Genomic DNA, 20,949 nt, shown 5'->3' with positions numbered 1-20,949 from the left:
GTTCTGGAGCATCCATAGTTCTGTAGCAGAGAATGCTTCTTGGGTAAGTTTCATTAGTGTAGATGAGCAGGAAGAAGAGGAGATTATTGTTGAATCCTCTGTGTATTGAATAAGTTTAGAGTTAGGGATGGCCTGGTGGAAGTCATTGATGAAGATGTTAAAGAGAAGGGGACCTAGAATTGAGCCTTGGGGTACACCAGTGGGTGTGAATTGGAAAGGGGAAATTGCTTTTTTCCACTCAACTGCTTGTTGCTTATTTGATAAGTAGCTGGTAAATCAGTTAGAGGAGTGGGATGCTTGGTGCCAGAGCCATGGGCTCAAGCTCAATGCCAAGAAATTAAGAAGTTATGTACCTACCATAACGTTCCATGTTAGTTGTCTTCTCTCGCCTTCTTTCTTGCTTGATGGGTTCGGAGCCGATCCCTCGGCTCCGACTCGGCACTTGCTAAGCTCGAGAGTCACTTTTACCAGCTCGAGGCAGCCCCATATCCCATGATGCAAGGCGGTAAGTACCCAGATCTCGTTTGATGACAAAGGGCAATAGCACCAAGCAAAAAACACTTCCCAAAGGAAGAAAGAAAACTTACAGGATGGAAGAAGGACCAGGTCTGAAAGGTCTTCAGCATAATAATTTCTTATAACAAGGTCTGTCCAGGCCAGGGGGAAGGAGGGAGGGTCGAAGAAAGAAGGCGAGAAGACAACTAACATGGAGCGTTATGGTAGGTACATAACTTCTTAATGTTAAGTTGTCAATCTCGCCTTCATTCTGCTTGATGGGACCGTCCCTAGCACCTCTATCCTGGGTGGCTCAATGGAACAGACTCTTGAGGACTGTAGAGCCAAAGCTGGCTCTGTCCCTGGAGGCCAAGTCCAATTTGTAATGGGAAACAAAAGTGTGAGGAGTGGCCCAAGTGGCGCTGCACAAATAGTGTCTAAAGGAAGTCTAGCTTGAAAGGCTGTAGAAGTAGCTAAGCTCCTAGTTGAATGTGCTTTAGGTTTTGAGCACAGCTGTTTTCCCCTGAGCAGATAAATTTCAGAGATGACCGAAGAAAGCCATCTGGACAAGGTCACTTTAGAAACAGGAAGGCCTTTTTATTATCCATAGGAAACAGAAAGGTGATCAGATTTGCTAAATTTTTTGTTCTGTCCAAATAGTATCTAAGTTGACGGTGGACATCAAGATAATGTAGCTTTTGTTCAGCTCTGTCTGAATAGTTTGGGAAAAATACAGGAGATCAATGGATTGATTCAAATTGGTCTTTGAAGCGACCTTAGGCAAAAAGGTTGGATTAGTTCTCAAAGATACTCTGTCTTTGTGAAAACCAAATAGGGCGGTCGAACCGATAGAGCATGAAGTTCAGACACCCTCCTGGCCGATGTAATAGCCACTAGGAATAAAGTTTTCCAAGAAAGAAATTTCAGGGAACAAGAAACACCTGGCTCGAAGGGGGGAAGAATCAAGGATGTCAGCACTAAATTTAGATCCCACTGAGGAGGAGGATTCCTGATTGGAGGCTTTAGTAGGAAAATTCCTTTCAAGAAGGCCCTGCAGAGCCTATGGGACATAATATTATGATCTGCTATCCCGACATGAAAGTTGGAAATAGCAGCCAATTGAACTCTGACTGTGGAAGAAGAGGAGCCTGCATGAAAAATCTCTGCTAAGAAGTCCAGGACTGCCTGAACAGGGGCAGTGAAAGGATCAATATTCTTGGCCTTAGCCCAATAAGAGAAACGTTTCCATTTGCTTGTATAAATCCTCCTGGTAGAGGATTTTAACGAAGCTACTATGATGTCTCTAACTGGGTTAGAGATCAAAGGAAGCCTGGCTAAGGAAGGAAGTGGAGCAACCATGCTGTGAGGTTGAGAGAAGGGATAGACCGGTGCAGCTGACCCGATTGGTGAATCAGAAGATCTGGCACTGGGTCCAGATGCCACGGCTGCACCAAAAGGTGATGATGGAGGAACGGGAACCAAACTTGTCGAGGCCAGTAAGGGGCAATGAGAATCAATTTGGCTCTCAAAGGGGTAGCTTTCTGGATAACTTGAGGGATCAGAGGAAATGGAGGGAAGGCATAAAGAAGTCCCTGGGGCCAATCCTGGGTCAGAGCGTCTCTGGGGGGATGGCCTGGTAGAGGGAAGAGACAGAAGAAGTCTGGACATTTGCTGTTTTGGGGAGTAGCAAAAAGATCGCAACATGGATGACCCCATTCCAGAAAAATCTCTTCCGCTATAGATTGCTTGAGAGACCACTCGTGAGGCATGAGAATAGCTCTGCTCAATCTGTCCGCTACAATGTTGGTTTTCCCAGGGATATGCGTTGCTACCAGAAACCGATGAGAGGAGATCGCCCATTGCCATAGTCTGAGTGCTTCTCGACACAAGGGGTAGGACTTGGTTCCGCCCTGTTTGTTGATATACCAAACTACAGACATGTTGTCTGTGTGGACTGCAATTGTCCCTATGGGAAGAAAGTCGTTGAGGGCTTGCAACGCGTTAAAAGCACTGCTCTCATCTCCAGGACATTTATGTGCAGATGGTACTCTAACGGCTGCCACGTCCCATGAACCATCCTGCCCTGATAATGACCCCCCCACCCGATCAGGGAGGCATCCGTGGTGACAGTGGCTATCGGGGATGGGGTACAAAGTACCTGCCTTGGTGAACCTGAGGAGATGTGATCCACCAAGCAAGATGATCTTTGCAAGTCTGTGTCACCAGAATCTGGTGACGCATAGGAAGTTGTTGGTACGACCACTGTGTGAACAGCATCCACTGAAGAAGGCGCATGTAGAATCGAGCCAGGGAAGAAGAGTAATGGCCGCAGCCATGAGGCCTAATACCTTTAGAACCATTCTGGCCTGTACTTTCTTGTTGGCCAGAATGATCCTGACATGACTCTGAATGTCTGAAACTCTTTGATCTGTAAGGGTAGCTGACATCGAACAGTGTTTAAGTTTGCGCCTATGAAGGTAATAGACTGGCAGGGCGATAAGGATGACTTTTCGAAGTTGATCGAGATGCCCAAATGAGAACAAAGATTTATTGTTTAATCCCTGGCTTGTATAAGCTGATGCCTGGTGGTGGCTGACAGGAGCCAGTCGTCGAGATACGGAAACACCTGGAATCCTTGGCGTCTCAGGTGAGCCGTGACCACTGCCATGCATTTGGTGAACACTCTGGGGGCTGTAGTGAGACCAAAGGGCAGGGCTCTGAACTGGAAATGACTGGACCCCAGCCGAAAGCGGAGAAATCTCCTGGAGCGTCTGTGAATTTTGATGTGATAGTACGCATCCTGAAGATCTATTGAGCACATCCAGTTGTCCTTCTGTAAGAAGGGCAGAATTGACTGAAGAGTGACCATTCGAATCTTGTCTTCCTCACAGACTTGTTGAGTCTGCTGAGAACCAATATTGATCTCCAGTCTCCCGTCTTTTTGGGAACCAAAAAGAACCTTGAGTAGATTCCGGGCTCTGAATGGTCTGTTGTAACTGGCTGAATGGCTCTTTTTTGCAGTAGTTTTGAGACTTCTAACTCTGCAATTTCCCTTAGACCGGGTGGCACATCTGGAAGGGAATTTGAGGGAAAGGACTTTCCTCGAAAGGAATTATGTAACCCTTGGATATGATCGACTGTACCCATCTGTCTTGAGTGAGGGAATGCCAGGCTTCTGGGTACAGTGATAATCTTCCCCCGACTGCCTCCAAGGAGGGACAGCCGGGCAACATCTCAGGGATGCTGAAAGGGCTTGTCAGAGAGAGGCTCTCTGTTTCCCTGTTTTTTGGACCCCCTCTGCCTCTAGAGCGTCTGTTGTTGTTACCCCCTCTGCCTCTAGGGGTAAACTGACCACGTGAATCCGGCGTGACTCCTTGGGATTTGCGGAACCACATTTTCCACCTTTCTGTCCTTTGGGGTAAGGTCTAGAAGGGGTGAAAAACGGACTCCTACAGCAGAAAGAGTCTTGCCGTCCTGCTCGCACCTGGTCAAAGTTTCCTTCACCTGAGGGCCAAACAAAGCTGACCCATCAAAGGGAGAATTTGTGAAGGACGCCTTGAAGGGATCTGCAAAGTCACATAGCCGCATCCAGGCTTGGCGTCTAAGAGCCACACCTGTACCTGCGGCTCTACTCGCTCCATCAGCAGCATATGATATTAGCCGCATGGAGGAGTTTGCAATGGAATTAAGGGTTCCTAGCTGCGAAGCAATTTTTTCTTGAGCTCCTGCAGCTGTAGGATCCTGTACTACTTCACCCAGCTCCTTAAGGATATCCCTCTGGAGTCTGGAAAAGTGACATAGGTAATTCAGCGAACGCATAGCAAAGGTCGCTGAGGAAAACATCCGCTTACCGTACCTATCCATGGTCCTAGAGTCCTTATTAGGAGGATGGACGTGCGGAAGGATCTGCAAGTTCCTTCTTGGTGGCAGCAGCCACCACCATGGCATCAGCGGGACACACTTAGTGAGGAATTGCTTGTCACACGGGGCAGTGATAAATTTTGAAGGCCTCCTAGGGACTGGCTCTACAGAGTCAGGAGCTGCCCACGCCTTCGGGCAATAACCTGCATAAGGGGTCGAAGGCGGAGACACCCAGGAGGTGGAGGGCCGAGATCCAAACGCCTCTAGGTATACTGACTCATCCTCAGAGGGATTGTTGGTGGGCCAGTTTCCCCTCTGTTTAAGGAGTTCTAGGATGTCTGAGAAGGAGACATCCTCAGAGGGGGATCTAGGGGATCCCTCTGACTCATCAAAGTCAGTATCTGAAGTGACAGACTCGGGGGAGTCTACATGTTTCCTCTTACAAGTCCTCTTCCTAGGAGGATCTCCCGAAACATCAGGAGAATCCTCGGAAGAGGGGGAAATTCCCAATGGGGAAACCTGAGGCGGAGGATCTCTGGGTCCTGTAGCAAGAGAAGTGGCAGAGATGTCAACAGGCACTATAGAGGGAGGAGCTAAGGGAACAGACTGCTGACTGATACCAGTGGCCAGCACACTCTTCATCACCTCGAATGCTCCCCTCCCAGGCAGGTCCGAGAGAACCCGTTCCGAAGAACTAGGAACTCCAGGGACCACCGAAAGGGAAGTCCCCGAGGCAGATGTCGGAGCCGAGCTCACCAAGGCCGAGGCTCCAAGGGGAAGAGCGGGTTCGGACAAGGGTCCGATGCCACTCACCCCCTCGGAGGAGACCATGGAAGCCCGACCACCGAATCCCTCTAAGGAAGGTCTCTAAGATGAGATAAGAGTAGAGGCTGAAGGAACAGAAGGGGGTATCTGTCCTCCAGCCGTAGCAGTAACCATTCCCAAAGACTCCAACTCCAAGCTCTGGGGTAGAGTTGAAGGAGGAACTGTAACGGGGTGTGGACCAACAGTCGTCTGTTGAGACGGACTATGTAACATTTGGGCCAGTGCCTGTGACTTAAGTAATCTGCTGACCACTCTCTCTAAGTCATGGTCTGAAAGTCTGGATGACCTTGAAGATCGGCTCCGATGGCTCCGTTCCGAAAGGAGAGGTGAAGCCAGAGCCGAAAGTATCGGCTCCAAGGAAGGAGACCTCGACCTCTTCCTGGAATGAGCCATCGGAACCGATGAAACTATAGACCCTGTCGGAGCCGACAACTTATCGGAGCCGACAGGAAGCCTCGATGCATCGGCTCCAGCCGGAGCCGATACAGCCACAAAAGTAACGGTGCCGGAGCCGATCGGAGCCGACACCGATGCCTGTGCCACATGGTGGTCGGAACCGATCGGAGCCGACACCGAAGTGGTCGATGCAGAATCGGCACCGATAGCCATCGGTGCCGAAGGCTTAGTTAAGCCAGAATCGGCTCCAGCCGGAGCCGATCTCGACTCAGAACGAGTCGGAGCCGAGGCAGCAGGCTTTGACACAGAAGCCTGGGCCTTGGAAGATTTGGCAGATTTGGATGGAGCCGACTTAGCCGGAGAGCCCTCCGGCTTAAGAAGGCCCCTAAGAATCAGTTTGTTTCTTCTTTCCTGCAGGACTCTCTGGCTGAAGGAATGACATATAGCACAGGAGTCCTGCAGGTGAAGAGGCCCCAGGCAATACAGGCAAGAAGTGTGACCGTCTGTCAGAGACATCTTCTGACAGCACGAGTCACACTTCTTAAAGCCTGAGACCCTCTCTTTGACATGGTGAAAGACAACACACACACACACCAGTCAAAGAGTTAAATTAAATTAAATATACCAAAAAGGTATAAGTAGACAAACACACACACACACCCTAACAGGGGGGGGGATGGGATGGGTAAAGTTTGACTAAAAAATAAAAGAGACAGGTAAATTTCTGTCAGAAAATCTTTAAAATTAACTTAAAACTAAAATTTAAAGGGTTTTTAGTAAAAAGGGGCTAAAATATCAAGTATTTTAATCACTTACCAGGAGCTGGTAAAAGGAGGACCTCCTAAGCGAAGCGGCAAACGAGATCTGGGTACTTACCGCCTTGCATCATGGGATATGGGGCTGCCTCGAGCTGGTAAAAGTGACTCTCGAGCTTAGCAAGTGCCGAGTCGGAGCCGAGGGATCGGCTCCGAACCCATCAAGCAAGAATGAAGGCGAGATTGACAACTTAACATGTATTGTTATCCCCTTTGGGAAAAAACATGTATCCATGAATTACCATATAGGTGGCAGTACACTAAACACAGAAAGTGTGATAAGAGACTTAGGGACACAGGTGGACAGTGGTCTCACCTTCGATAACCACATCGCCACAACAGTCAGGAAATCCTTCTATGTGGCACACCTCATCACGAAGGGCTTTTCATCCAGAAAAAAGGAGGTCATTGTCCCACTGTACTCATCCCTCATTAGACCCATTATAGAATACAACGCCCCATTTGGTATGTACCTCTCAAGACATCTGCAACAACTGGAAAGGCCTCAGAAATACCTCACTAAAAGAATCACAGGCCTAAAGCAGATGCCCCACGCTGACCGCCTTAAAAACTCCAGCTATACTCTGTCACATATCGTCTACTCAGAGGCGATCTCTGCTTAACATACAAGGCCATGTCAAACCCAGAGCTGTTGGACATGCTACACTTAAAGAAATCCCAATCCCTCAGAGCTACACGCCCAGGGATCTAAACCTTGTCATCACAATAAACAAAACATGCTGGAGGGATAGGTTCCTGACCCAGAGACTCCCCAGACTCTGGAATAGATTGCCCATACATGTCAAGCAGAGTGCCTCTTTGGACCTCTTCAAGAGGAACCTTGACGATTGGATGGGAGAAAGGAAATTCACCCCAGGGATCACGTCAGTCGCCCTGCTAGACAGGGGTCCAGGAAAGTAAATAATGTGGGAAGAAATAGCCAGGGAATTGTTATGGCTAGGCTTGTATAGGCCCTAGGGCTTATAGCCTAGTACCAACCTATGAACCTATAAGTTTAGTTTGTATATATCTATATAAATATATATATTTATATCTGTAGGTTCTATTCTGACACTGGGTGCTTGAATTCATTGGTCATCATTTACAATGCAGTGCAGCACAGAGAAATGCTGCGCTCCTTAAAAGCCATCCTTTAAACTGAAGTCCCGTCTGCCTAAGTTGACGAGCATTTTCAAAAGGAGATGGTGCAAGTTTTCCTAGTACAAAATTAAGATCTGAGAAAAAGCCACCAGCCTTCTAGGTGGACGGATAAGTAAAACTCCTTTTATTAATCATTTAATTTGAGATAAGGACAAAAATGAGTGCGATCCAAGGGCAATCAAGCAAAGATGGCCTAGAAATTAATCTTAATAGAAGAGAAAGCGGCCAGAGGAAATAACTCGCACAAGTACAAGTAATGCAGAACCAAGGACTCAGAGTGTCAAAATGGTTCTGGTTCTTAATTTGGGACTAAACAGAAAATCCTTTCCACTTATCCATATACGATTTTCTAGTAGCAAGTTTCTTTGCTTACTTCAATAGTTGCTACCTGTCTTCAGAAAAGGTAATTAAAAGGTGCTAAAATTCTATCATCCAGGTATTCTGAAGTTGAAAGTTTGAGTGTATCAAATACCCCCTTGTCCTGTGTAAATCCAATTAAGAGCACACTCGTTTCGAAAATAAGTGAGAACCACTGTTGCTTGGATCAAACAGGGAATCACCACAATTATGTTTGCAGTGGATAACCATTTTTAATGAAGTGATCTGCTAGAGCAAGTCCCAAAATACAGAGATCAAACAGTTCAAAAACAGACTTGCATATACCACATCCAAGGTGCCATTTGTCAGAATGTTCCCTTTTCTCTGAGGTATGCAATTTTGGAGCTGGTATATATACATTTGGGGGGGGGGCTTGCCCCCCACATTGTGGATTGCAGGGCATAGCTTGAGGGTCGACTTGGAATAAATCGCAGCTTTTTGCTTGGCCCCACACTGGGTGTTGCAGGACATGGCCCGAGGGCAGACTTTCAATACTTCACAGCTTTTTGCTGCTCTGCTACATATGAAAACCTGACCCAGAATCAGGTCATCTACGAAAGATTTAGCATCCTGTTCCCCATGAACGCGCAGTGCAATGGTGGAGACAGACATCACCCTTGTGTTCTGTACTCAGACCCAGTAACAAGCGGCACTCTTCACTGGCCTTGCAGCTTGCTATCCCTGGCTAAAAGGAGGTCAGTGGCACTGTGGTATCATTATGTTTATGTGGGATTCTGACTTAGAAGCATTCAGTCAAAATCTCACATATGGTAGCTTCGCACCATTCACTTCTCAACCAAGGACATACACCAAATGTCTGAACCTGTGGTTCCTCTCATACCGAGTAGTACTACTACTGCCACAATACACCATCAGTAAGGTAAAACTAACCTGCCTCACATAAGAGGGAAATACTGCTCACGTTCCCTCTTAGTGGGTGAACAATCCAATACTTGATGAATTCTTCTTCACAATGACAGAAAGAGCAGACATCGAAGGATCAAAAAGTGATGTCACTATGAACGCTTGGCTGCCACAAGCCAGTTATCCCTGTGGTAACCTTTCTGACACCTCCTGCTTAATACCCAAAAAGGCAGAAGGTTTGTAAGGCCTCTCTGTACTCATACTGAAATCAAGATCAAGTGAGCTTTTGGCCTTGTGCTCCACATTAGGTTTCTGTCTTCCCTGAGCTCACCTTAAGACACCTGCATTACTCTTCGACAGGTGTACTGCTCCAGTCAAATTCCCCACCTGGCAATGTCCCCAGAGCAGGTCGCGCCAGGACACGGGTGTTTGGAGCCAGAAGCAAACAGATGTACTTGAAGAGCTGTCTACAGAATGATCATATCCTGGAAAACCCCTAGGAACAACTTCTGTTTGCAAAGGTCTCTCCTGGTCCTGATTAGCCCTGATGCCACCTAAATGGGTAAGTGAAAAAAAAAACTATGAGTGTGGTACTTCACCAATGGCTGAGGCTTCCCACTTATTCTACACCTCTTGTGTCTCTTCACAGTACCAGACTAGAGTCAAGCTCAGTTTTCTTTCCCTGCTGATTCTGCCAAGCACATTCCCTGGGCTGTGGTTTCGATAGATAGTAGGTAGTGACAGTGGGAATCTCAATATACAAAACAGTTTAAAGGAGAAGAGTTGTTTAAGACATTCGCTCTTCTCCTCTGTTTTTGGTCTTTTTTTTTTTTCTGCTTGTTGGTAACTTGGCATTTCAAGTGCCAACATTTCAATACAGAGCCTTGGCGGGTCCTTCTGTACATTTGGACGACCGTTATTAGAGGAAAGGGTGGAAAAGCATATGGTCATATTCCCTGTACATGGTAATAAACAGGTAACTCTCCTTCAGACCTGTAAGCAAGAGGTTCTGGAACAGAATTCCTTTGTCTGCTGTGACCAGAGGCAAACAGATGTACTTGAAGAGCTGTCTACAGAATGATCATATCCTGAAAAACCCCTAGGAACAACTTCTGTTTGCAAAGGTCTCTGCTGGTCCTGATTAACGTGTCTGCAAAAATTAATGCAAAAACTGAATACAGGAAGCCTGAAGAATAGAAATTGCTGAAAGTACAGTTGTGTACACTTACCATAAATGTAGATGTTCAAGTGTATTCACTGTTGCAGTCATCATATTTGGGTTATCTGCCTGCAGGTAGCCCTTCAGCTGGCCTGAATACCAGAAGTCTTGGATTCCTGTGTCAGATGCTGTCTCTTCTTCCATGACGTCAGGTCATCAGGGGTATAAAACATGCAGCCGATGCCATTACATCAGTTTTTCTTGCCACAAATGTCAGGTGCCCCCACAATGGGAAGCAATTATATGTTATGGTACACCTCCATCAAAAAGCACATACATCAGAAAACTTAAATATACCACACAAGAAGGAAAAGTAGAGCCAAGAGAAGTCAGGGGTCTGGAGGGAGGGTAACCAGGACTGCAACAGTGAATACACTCGAACATCTACATTTATGGTAAGTGTAGACAACTGTACTATGTTCTTCGTGTTTCACTGTTGCAGTCATCACATTTGGGATGATTCCCAAAGCTAAGGAAGGGAGTAGGAAGTTATAGAGCATTAGGGCCAGCTATTAAGCCCTGCAAGACTGCAGTGGCAAAACCAGCTCTGAATTTAGAAAAAAAGAGGCATGTGATAATGCTTGGTGAAGGTATGTACAGAGCTCCAGGTAGCAGCTTCTAGGATGTCCCTGGTAGGGACTCCTCTGAGAAAGGCTGCAGAGGTAGATGCAGCCCTGGTGGAATGTGATCTTATCCCCTGTGGGTTAGGTTTTCCATCGTGCTTGTAGCAGAAATGAATGCAACGAGCTATCCATCTGGAAATGGTTTGCTTTGAAATGGCCTTCCCCTCTGCCTCTGCAGCAAAGCCAACTAGCAGCTGTTCAGATTTTCTGAAAGGCTTAGTCCTGTCCAAAAAAAATCTAAGCTGTCTGTGCAAGTCCAGAGAGTGCAGTATTCGTTTTCCTTTGTTTTGGGGATTAGGGAAAAAAGTAGGTAAATGAATGGACTGATTTAGGGCCAAATTAAACACCACCTTGGGCATAAAGGAAGGATTGGTCCTGAGGGAAACCCTGTCTGCATGGAAGATAATGAAGTGTTCCACTGTCATGAGGGACTGTAATTCAGACACTCTTCTTGCTGAAGTGATGGCTAGAAGAAAGGCTGTTTTCCAAGAAAGGAATTTCAACTCTGCTGTTGCAGCTGGCTCAAAGGGAGGAAGAGTGAGCTTTTCCAATACAAAGTTAAGGTCCCAGGCTGGACTCGGGGCTCTCCTGGGGGGTCTTAAATTTTTGGCCACTCTAAGGAATTGTTTTAGCAGACGGTGAGAGAAGAGGGGTGGCTCAGTATTATAATGAGCTGAAATGGCAGAAGCATAATTTTAATTGATGAGAAGGATAGGCCCTTGTGGAGCATTTCTGTTAAGTACTGAAGAATATGAGGTAATCTGGGCACCGTTGTGCCCATCCCGAGTCTGGCTCCAGGAACAGTATCTTTTCCACTTTTCAGCATAGGATTTTCTAGGACTAGGCCTCCTTGCCTCCAAAATGACATCTAGCATCTGCTTACTGAGGGATGCTATTGGAGAGCTTATGGAATTAGCCAGGCTGCAAAGTTCAGGGTTTGAAGCTTAGGGTGCAGAATCTGGCCAGCCTACTGGAACAGCAGGGAAGGGGTCTGAGGCAGGTGCCATGGTTCCAGCAGTGTCATACTGCGTAAGAGGGGCAGTGCTGGTGTGGCCAGTCTGGTGCAATCAGTATTGTCCTTGGTTTGTCCTGTTTGATCTTTAGCAGAACCTTCGAGAGGAGAGGCAGAGGGGGAAAGGCATAAACCAGAAGGCTTTCCCAGGTAAAGGACAGGGCATCCACTTTCCAAGCTTGACTGTGGGGAGTCCTTGTGCAGAATTTGTCAAATTGGTAGTTCTGAGGGGAGGCAAACAGGTCTACTTCTGGAGTCCTCCATTTGTTCCTCAAGAGGTTGAACATTTTTGGTAGCAGTTTCCATTCGTGTGGGTCCATTAGATTGCTGCTTAAGTCGTCTGCCAGTGAATTTAGCTTGCCTGGCAGGAACTGAGCTTGTAGGTGCACTTGGTAGCTCAAGGCTGTGTTCCACAGAGCCATGGCTAGTCTGGAGAGAGGGTACGAGTGGATTCCCCCCTGCTTGTCTATGTACCACATAACTGTGTTGTTGTCCGTCTTTACCAATAGCTGTCCTGGAAGAATGCAGTCTTTGAAGTGCAGGTATTTCCTGCAAAGATTCCCTTATTGGAATGTGCAAGTAAGCTTCCTTTAAGTCTAAGGTTGCCAACCAGGCATCTTTGCCTAGCACAGGAAGAAGCTGTTGAAGTGTTAGCATTTTGAATTTTGGGATTACCAGAAAGGTGTTTAGAATGGAGAGGTCCAGGATAGGATGCCAGGAGCCGTCTTTTCTGGGTACCTGGAAAATTCTTGAATAAAAACCTTGTCTCCTTTGTTCTGCTGGGACAGGCTGAATAGCCCTGATACTTAGAAGAGAGAGAACCTGCTGTTGGGCCTCTGCTCACTGATTTGGGGGTAGGTCTGGTCAACCGTTTGGGGTTGGTAGGGAGTGGATGTGGAATCTGTATCCTTGGGGAAACTATATTCAAAACCCATTTGCCCTGGGTAATGAGTTCCCATTTTTTTGCATGCAGGGCGAGCTTTCCTCCTAAGGGAGCAGGCAGTTGAGCAGGGCTTGGGAGGGTTAAGGTTAAGTCATTGTGCCATTTTTCCATAGGGGGTGGCTTACTGCTTCCTGCTTTGGAAGTGGGAGCCCCCCCCCCCACACTGCTTAGGCCTGTGCCCAGTCGGAGACTGTAACCTAGGTGGTCTCCTGTTCCTGGGTTTGGACTGAGAGGGCCTGGAAGAGACTGGAAAGGACCAATTTTTTGAAGGCCAATGCCTACTAAATCTGGGAGGCTGTACTTGTAGGAAATCTTTAACAGTTTGCATAGATTTAGCTTTTTCCTCTATCCTTTTGAGGACTTCTTCTGCTTTGTTGCCAAACAGGTGGTCTTGGTTTAAGAGAGCATCCAGTAATTTAGCTTTAACATGATCTGGCAAGTTTTGCTCCTTAAGCCAAGCATGCCTTCTAATTACAGACCCAGTGACAGCAGCCCTGCAAGATGCTTCTAAAAAGAGTCAAAACCACATTGCAAAGTATGTTTACCAACTTGTTCTGCAGAATGCATTAAATCCTGCAATTTTTTGTGTTCAGCACAGTCAGGAATCAACATCATTTTCTATTTAAGTAGTCCCATAATATGCTGCTGGTACTTTAACATATGAAACTGGCAATTTAAAGCCCTAATGGCCAAAGTAGCAGAAGTGTATACCTTCTTACCCCATCTGTCTAAGGCTCTAGAATCTCTATCATAAGGGGTAGGATTTTTGGCAGCAGTAGCCTTAATGCCTTTTGGTCCTTGGGAAATGGTTTCTGGATCTGCAGTAGGATTCTTGAAGAGGAACTTGTGAGAGTCAGGTACTCTGTAATACCTGTCAGGTTTTCTGGGAGCTGGAGATAACGTGTATGGGGAAAGGTAGATTCCAAGAAAGCATCATCTACAATGCCAACAACAGGAGGGATAGCTAAAGGCCTGTGTTGAGGAAGGAGTAAGAATTCCCTAAGCCTCTTTTTGGAGTCAGAGTAATCCTGGCTTTCCTAGCGGAAATGCTCCCTAAGAGTGTGCAAGGTTTCACCAAAAGAAAAGTCTTCTGGAGGGGAAGCAGAGGGAATGGAATCCTCTGCATCAGAATCCTCATAGGTAGATAAGGGCAAATCCTGGTAATCAGAAGGAGTAGAAATATCAGATTCCCGATCAGAAGAATCAGAAGGAAAATCAGTTCTAGGTCTCTTAGAGGGGAAGGCTGGCTTCCCCTAATTAAGGTAATAAGGTCTTCAGCCATTCTAAGCATTTGTTTTTTAGGCATATGGGCCTGAGCATGCAGTTTAGACGTCAGTTTTCTATGCGTGGGGCGAGTTTTAGGCCTGGAAGAAGAAGGTGGCGTCAGTTTAAAATGCAAGTCTGTAGACCTGAATACACCCTCAGAAACCGGTGCCTGCACAGCGGCTCCGGATCTATCCAAGGTAGAGACATCTGCAGGTTCCATAGTCGAAGAAGCATCTCGCCGCATACCAGACTCTGAATGGGTCTCAATAGAGGCCTGCGAATCTGAAGTAGCGGGTATCAGGGGCTGCAAAAGCGCCCTGCTGAGTACCGGTGGACTGGTGACTAGCTTAACGGAAGCATCATAGGCAGTTTTGGACCTATGCGGTCTGTCACTGTCTTTATCCTTACGTTTTTTCGGAAGATCGGTAGTCGGATGGCTTAACAAAGCCATTTCGGAGTACTGATACAAAGTACTAAAATAATTTGCTGCAAAGATAGCCCAACAACGAATAGTTCGGGGGTTGAACAATGCACAAAACCGACAGCGAGGGATGTCGTGGTCTGGGCCGAAGCAGGGAATGCAGTACGAATGAAAATCTTTATTAGGTATTTGCTTTCCACAGGTAAGAAAATTGTTAACTTTCACCGACATCGGTTGGAGCAAGAAAAAAAAGATCCCAAACGGGGTACTTATCTTTTTTTTTTTTTTTTTTTGTTTTGAAGACTTCAGTTCTGAAACTTGAAAACAAAAATTTCAGGAGTCGTCTGACCGGCACTTACGAACTGCTTCTGCTTCGGGCACCGCACAGCAAGAAAGACTGATGTAATGGCATCGGCTGCATGTTTTATACCCCTGACGACCTGACGTCATGGAAGAAGAGACAGCATCCGACGCAGGAATCCAAGGCTCTGGTATACAGGCCGGCTGAGGACTACTTGCAGGCAGATAACCCAAATGTGATGACTGCAACAGTGAAACACGAAGAACATCTACAAGATTCCCAGCTACCATCACTGCTATTCTGCAAAGGGGAAGGAGCCATTTTCGCCTCTAAAGATGGCATCTGAACAGCTTCGTAGGATGTGCCTGCCTCTGGTCCTTAGTGGTTTCTCGATAAGCATACCAGAGGAACCAACGGAAATGATGAGCAGTCCAAGGACCAACAATATGTCCACAGCAGAATCAATCACCAAATAAGGCAGAGAGAAAGCCAGAACTCCCCCCCCCCCCCAAATAACCTTTCTTTGTGGCTTAGAAGGAAAGGATTACGTTACCAGGACCCAGGTCCAAGTACTAATTACAAGAGGTGTCTGTCAGACAGTAAAAATTTCCTGATAGAAAAGTTACAGTTTGAGGCAATTTTTTTTAGTGACAACCATCAAGCATACTGTGTCCAGCACTTATCAAGCAGAAATGACAGAAAGGTAACACTTTTTTCCACATAAAGTGATAATTTACTTAGAAATCATCACAGTGAACCACTGTACTCTATTGATCATAAAAGGAATCTGATAAACAAATAGCAGAGCCCTGAATAGTTTCCCTCCTGACATAAAGTCAATCTTTGATACACGTTTTAATGACAAATGTCAAGTATACTAAACCAAGACCCTAGCCAACAGATTTGACAAAAAAATAAAAATAAAAAAAAAACACTTTTCAGCATGCAAAATCATACATTACATGGGAATTCACACAATGAATCAAGACTGCATGTCTCCCACAGAAAGTATCTGACAGGAGGAAATCAAAGCCTTGATTAACCTGTATTACCTCCTAACAGGAAAATTCTTCCTTGAGGTTACATTTTTTAGTGACAACCACCAGGCACGCAAGCCCCTCCCCCCGGTCAAATAGATTTGACAGAAAAAGAACACTTTTGACCAGAAAAAGTGATAATTCACATGGGAATCCCCACAAGGGACCATATGTATCTGTTAACCACCAAAGGACTCTGATAAGCAAATAGTAGAGCTAGATAAAAAATGATTCTTGCCAAGTAACATCACAATTAACTTCTGAGACAAACTTAATTGAGTTACTTAACATACTAGCCCCAGTTTTTCACAACACTGTAACACACAAACCAAACAGCACACTTTTTCTTAGAAAAAAATATAATTGATAATGACCCCCATCACGACCCAGGACTTAGGATCGGCTATTAGACAAAAAAGATGTCTGCTAAACTGTTAGCAATGCTTAGAAGAGTCGCTAAAAGTCTCTGATAGGAAAATGAGGTTTTGCAGTTAAAATTTTAAATGACAATCCCAAAAACTAAAAGTCGTAGCCGCTAACCACAAAACCTGTGGTAAAAGTTCACAAAAGTTCACAAAATGAGGCATTGGTGAAGGATACCTTGAAGTTTTCCACAAAGCCACACAACCTTAGCCAGGACTTCAACTTCACTGTAATGTCTTTCCTAGCTACTCACATTACTCCATATGATGAGCTGTGGATAAGCCATATTACAGTGAAGTAATACCCTATACAGTTAGGTGCCAACTGTCCTTGCATCTGGAACCAAGGCTGGTTGTCATGCAAGACAAATGGGCCAGGTACATCATATCCAGAGGCTATGCAATACCCTTTTTAACTGTTCCTCTGATAACTTTCTTCTCCTACCAGAAGTTCCACCGTATTAAAAGGAAGTGGAAAAGTCTAAGAGGTGCCACCTCCTAGAAAAAAAAAAAACACCCATCTACAAGGTCCCAGCTGATCAAATAATGTCTGGAGTTTATTCCAGATTAATTTTTCCCTCCAAGAAAACCAAGGAGATCATGCCCTTTCTTGAGTACACAATCCAAAACCAATATGTAAGGGGAAAAAAAAGATCAAAGGCCTAAAGTCCTTGAGCTACGAAGACAGGCAATATTCTCTGCCCCTTTACTGAGTGATTTATGGACTTTTGAGGCAAGATCTCAGATTTACATACCGCAACATTAAAGACCTAACCATCCTGAACCCTCTCTATCTCTGCAACTCCAATATCTCTACACTAACACTAGAACCAGTAAACTAAATCTTCATCAACAGATATAAAAATATGGTGGGGAGAGAGGTTTATAACCAAGTACCTCCAAAACGTCTGGAATAAATTTCCATTGCATGTTAAGCAGTGTGACTCACTATCTTCCTTTAAATGTAACCTAGATGACTGGATGGGTTTTCACAGATTTTATCTAGGACTGACTGGAATGTCCCTCCTGGAGAATAAAGGTTCAGGCAGAGAGAGGGTACTGGCAATAGACATAAGACTCATTGGCCTTGGAATATCAGCAAATCTATAAGAAAAGGTAATAAAACCCTCTAATGGTGATAACACCAGATGCAAATACACATTTCCCCTTGCAATCCATTGCTTTAAAGTACCTGGACTTTCTTAAGAGGACTCCTTTTTGGTGGGTGTTGCTAACTCAATTGAAACAGCAAGTGGGACCTTACTCCAATCAATTTAGCAAGTAGGGCCATATTCTAATGAAGTCTGCTCTTCAGAGACTGGATGATTTTGTCAAGTTTCCTAATGGACTCAGCCACATCAGGCTCTCACCAAACCTTTTCCTTTTCTTGACATGGAAAGGTCTTCTCACCAGTGTGCCTCCAAGTACATACAAACTTCTCCCTCCCCACCAGAAAAGATAAGCAAGCCATGTCCCTTCACCCCTCTCCTCCCTGCCAGGCTCCTCCATTTCTGTGCCCACTAACTAAACCCACTTAGGTCACAGTAAGGGCTCTATCTTCCTGCAAGCACAGATTCAGGCTCAGCATATTCTCCTTTGTTTATGGAGGTTTTCTCTGGGTACTCTGGCTTCCTCCCACATCTCAGACATGCAGAAGGTGGACTGGCAACTCTGAACTGTCTGTAGGTAGGTGGGAGTATATGACAAGGAAGAAAGGTCTAGAAAACTACTCCCATTCCCTACTTGCACTAGTAATTCTGTGGATGGCATCAGCTGATCATGTGGTCACTAGAGGAATTGAATGCAACTCAGCAGTACTGAATGGAAGGATAGCTCAACTTCATTTTATTATTTATGGTTTATCTTAGTATCTATATGTAATGTAAGCATTTCTTAAATAATTCTCTCTAAAACCTTTACCTTTTTAACAGTGTTTTAGAACTTCAAAATAAAGCAGAATTTAAATGCTTCAAAAATTGACTGAAACTGGAAAGATTTTAAGGAATTTTACCTCAAATCTTGGAAAAAGGTACCCTGGGGCCACCATATGCACTGAAGCTCTTTAGTGGTAAGAAACAAGATGAGCATTCTGCACTGGCAGTGTACTTTAAGTGTTAAGGAGACAGAGCAGCAGGGGAAATATGTCTGTGGCAAGTATTACTAAAACATGCGATATAGCCCTAAAAGTTACATCAGCCTCAGCTCTCCAAGGTTAGAGTAGGGATTTTGAAAAGCACCACCTTCTTAAAATGTCAAGTGTTACAAAGCAGACTAAAATTAACAATAAAAAGCATGATAAAGAAAATAAAACAGAAAATATCTCATAAAAAATAAACACGCGCAAACAAAACTGCTTTAATCCTGAACATGGAACACAGACTAAAAGTGTTGATTACAAGACAAAGACTACTGAGAAACATTACTTGTCAACAGAAAGCTGCTCCTGACCCATCATAAATTGCAGATTATCGATCACAACATGACTGATGTCATACATGTACACCGCATGCTGCATTGTGTCAATAACTGTCCTGTGAAAACACAAACGAAAGGTACTGTTAGTTGCACACTTCCCATAAAACAATTTGCAGTTATTACAGTCAGCATCATCAAAGAATAAAAACAACAACCTACTACTCATCAGCTCAGTGCAAGCTAAAATCGACAAAGACAATTACCATAAATAAAAACACAACCAGTAATATTTAAAAACTTTAAGTCATGCTTTCACTATGCATGGTGGCCTTTCTCAAGACAAACTAACACACTGATGGAACTTTATTTAAAACATGCATGGGTTTAACAGTCCAATTTATAATACAACAATACTACATGGCATACAACACCTTTAAAAAATACTTTAATGTGTGTGTGTGTGGGGCTCTGCCTCCAGAACTTAAATATACTTAGTCCAGAGTCACACAACCACAAAGTCAGCCAAAAACATTATTCACAGTCCCTCAAAGGGACTCTGCATTATGCTGGTCACCCACAATCCTGAAAGCAGTCTGACAAAAACTGAATCATGCTACTGTCAGGATTGTGGATGATTAATGCTGTGCACAATTTCTTTAAGGAACTCTGCAGGATATTACAGAGATTCTGCAGTGTACCAAGTCTGCTAAGTCTACTCTCTGCTCCAAAGTCAAGACAGGAAGCAATTTACAAAAGGTTTCATCTTTGGTTTGCTTTAACTGTGGACCAGGATGCACAGCATTACACAGTATACTAATATTGGGATTGTACAGGTGAGGTCCTGTTTAGTACTGGTACTTGACCAATACATTGGCAGAGAAGGGGGAAAGGTAGAATCACTGCAGTCACAAGCACTACCCCATTTGTACACATGCAGTTTAAGTCCCATACGTTATTTCATAGGGACTAGACCACATGCACATGGAGTGATGTATACGATTCCTTGGAGATGTCATTCTCAATTGAGCTCTCTGCATAAATCCCTAGGCTTAAACAATGGGTTAAGATTATACACAATGTCTTACTCCAATGTGTACAGCATAACCACTCTGCTCCAAGAAACACACAAGTTATGAACAGTAACTAGGTGCATGTATGTGTTTTTTTATGTGCACATACATAACTATATGTGCACGTGCATATTATATTTATGGGTCCTGGTAACTTTGTCGAACAGTACTTTGGTCAACATCTGTTTAATCAACACAATTTGGTCAACAAGAGTGCGAGACTGACAATCCCCACTTAGGGGAATATGCCCTTTTCCCTGGGCTTTTGTGATCTCAGAGTTAAAATATATAATTAGCAGAAAGTGCAAGGGGGCTTGCCTCCCTGCAAAAAAGTGATGCTTTTGTGGGTTTTTTTTAAAGATTTGTTTTAAAAGATTAATTCACAGTGCGTTCCCAGTAGTGTGTTGACTTGCACAATGTCAATCAACTTGTTTCGACATTAAGTATGTTGACATAAATGTTATCCAATCAATTTAAGTAGATCCATATATGTATACATGAAACACACACACACACACACACACATGGCCACACCTATCTTCAGTAACTTCTAAACACACCAAAAGCAACACCAAACTCCACACATACACCTGCTCCCAATGAAAACCCTGAAAATGAAGCCCATAAGGCAAGCAAAGGACTCTTGTCATAGGGAACTTCATTGCATAACACACAGATGCCTCATTCACTACACTAGAAAAGGCGAAGATAATAGTTAGTTGCTTATCTGGAGCCAGGATCTGCCAGGTTACAAATACACTCAAGTCAATTCACCTCAGCTACCAGTATGATTCTATCATAGTGCACGTGGCTGTAACTGACCTGAGACTTATTCACTGGACTATACAGAGAGAGACATTATGGATCGCTCTGAATGTGTCTCAGACAGGTGTGTGCCTTTACATTGAGCAGTATTCTACCTTCACCAAGGTTGATGCCACAATATAAAAAAAAATGACAGACTTTAACAATCCGTTTACTTTCTGGTGTCACTCTGGGAAGATTCAATTATTTGTCAGCATGGGAGGACATGGTGAACAGACCACGTTGCTTTGCCAAGGACAGTCTGTACTTATGCCCCCTCGGCTTCCAAATATTGGCTTAAACTTTATCCATCCCCTTAGAGATGTTTTTAGGCAATGTCAAACTGACAAAACTACCAAATTAGATTACTGACTTGTCCTATTCTGTGACTTTTTGAATGTACATCATGTAAAGGATGCTGGCTATGGATTACAGCAGCTAAATGTTACTGTATGCCATTGAGTGATGAATTTATCTGATGACTGGGTTTCGGTGAAGTCTTGCACAATTAGTTTAACTCGCATATATGTGCTATTATCATTACTTAAATAGATTAATCTGTTTTTTGTAGTATATTAACTACATTTAGTTTTATTTGTAGTATGTTTACATATGTTTTAT

At 44.5% G+C, this 20,949-nt stretch overlaps 1 protein-coding gene across 2 annotated transcripts in view; it reads right to left on the bottom strand.

Annotated features, from left to right (window-relative positions):
• TWNK (twinkle mtDNA helicase) overlaps positions 1–20,949 on the bottom strand; it is a 289,758-nt gene that overhangs the window by 49,650 nt on the left and 219,159 nt on the right. For both annotated transcript variants that reach the window (XM_044056485.1, XM_044056486.1), the window contains one exon: positions 18,463–18,570. In XM_044056485.1, the coding sequence (XP_043912420.1) occupies positions 18,463–18,570 (108 nt within the window). The remainder of the gene's footprint in view (positions 1–18,462; positions 18,571–20,949) is intronic.

This window comes from Protopterus annectens, chromosome 14.part0, assembly GCF_019279795.1.
Source record: "Protopterus annectens isolate FY-2018-M chromosome 14.part0, PAN1.0, whole genome shotgun sequence".
Lineage (NCBI taxonomy): Eukaryota > Metazoa > Chordata > Ceratodontiformes > Protopteridae > Protopterus > Protopterus annectens.
This window is presented reverse-complemented; position numbering and strand designations above follow the sequence as displayed.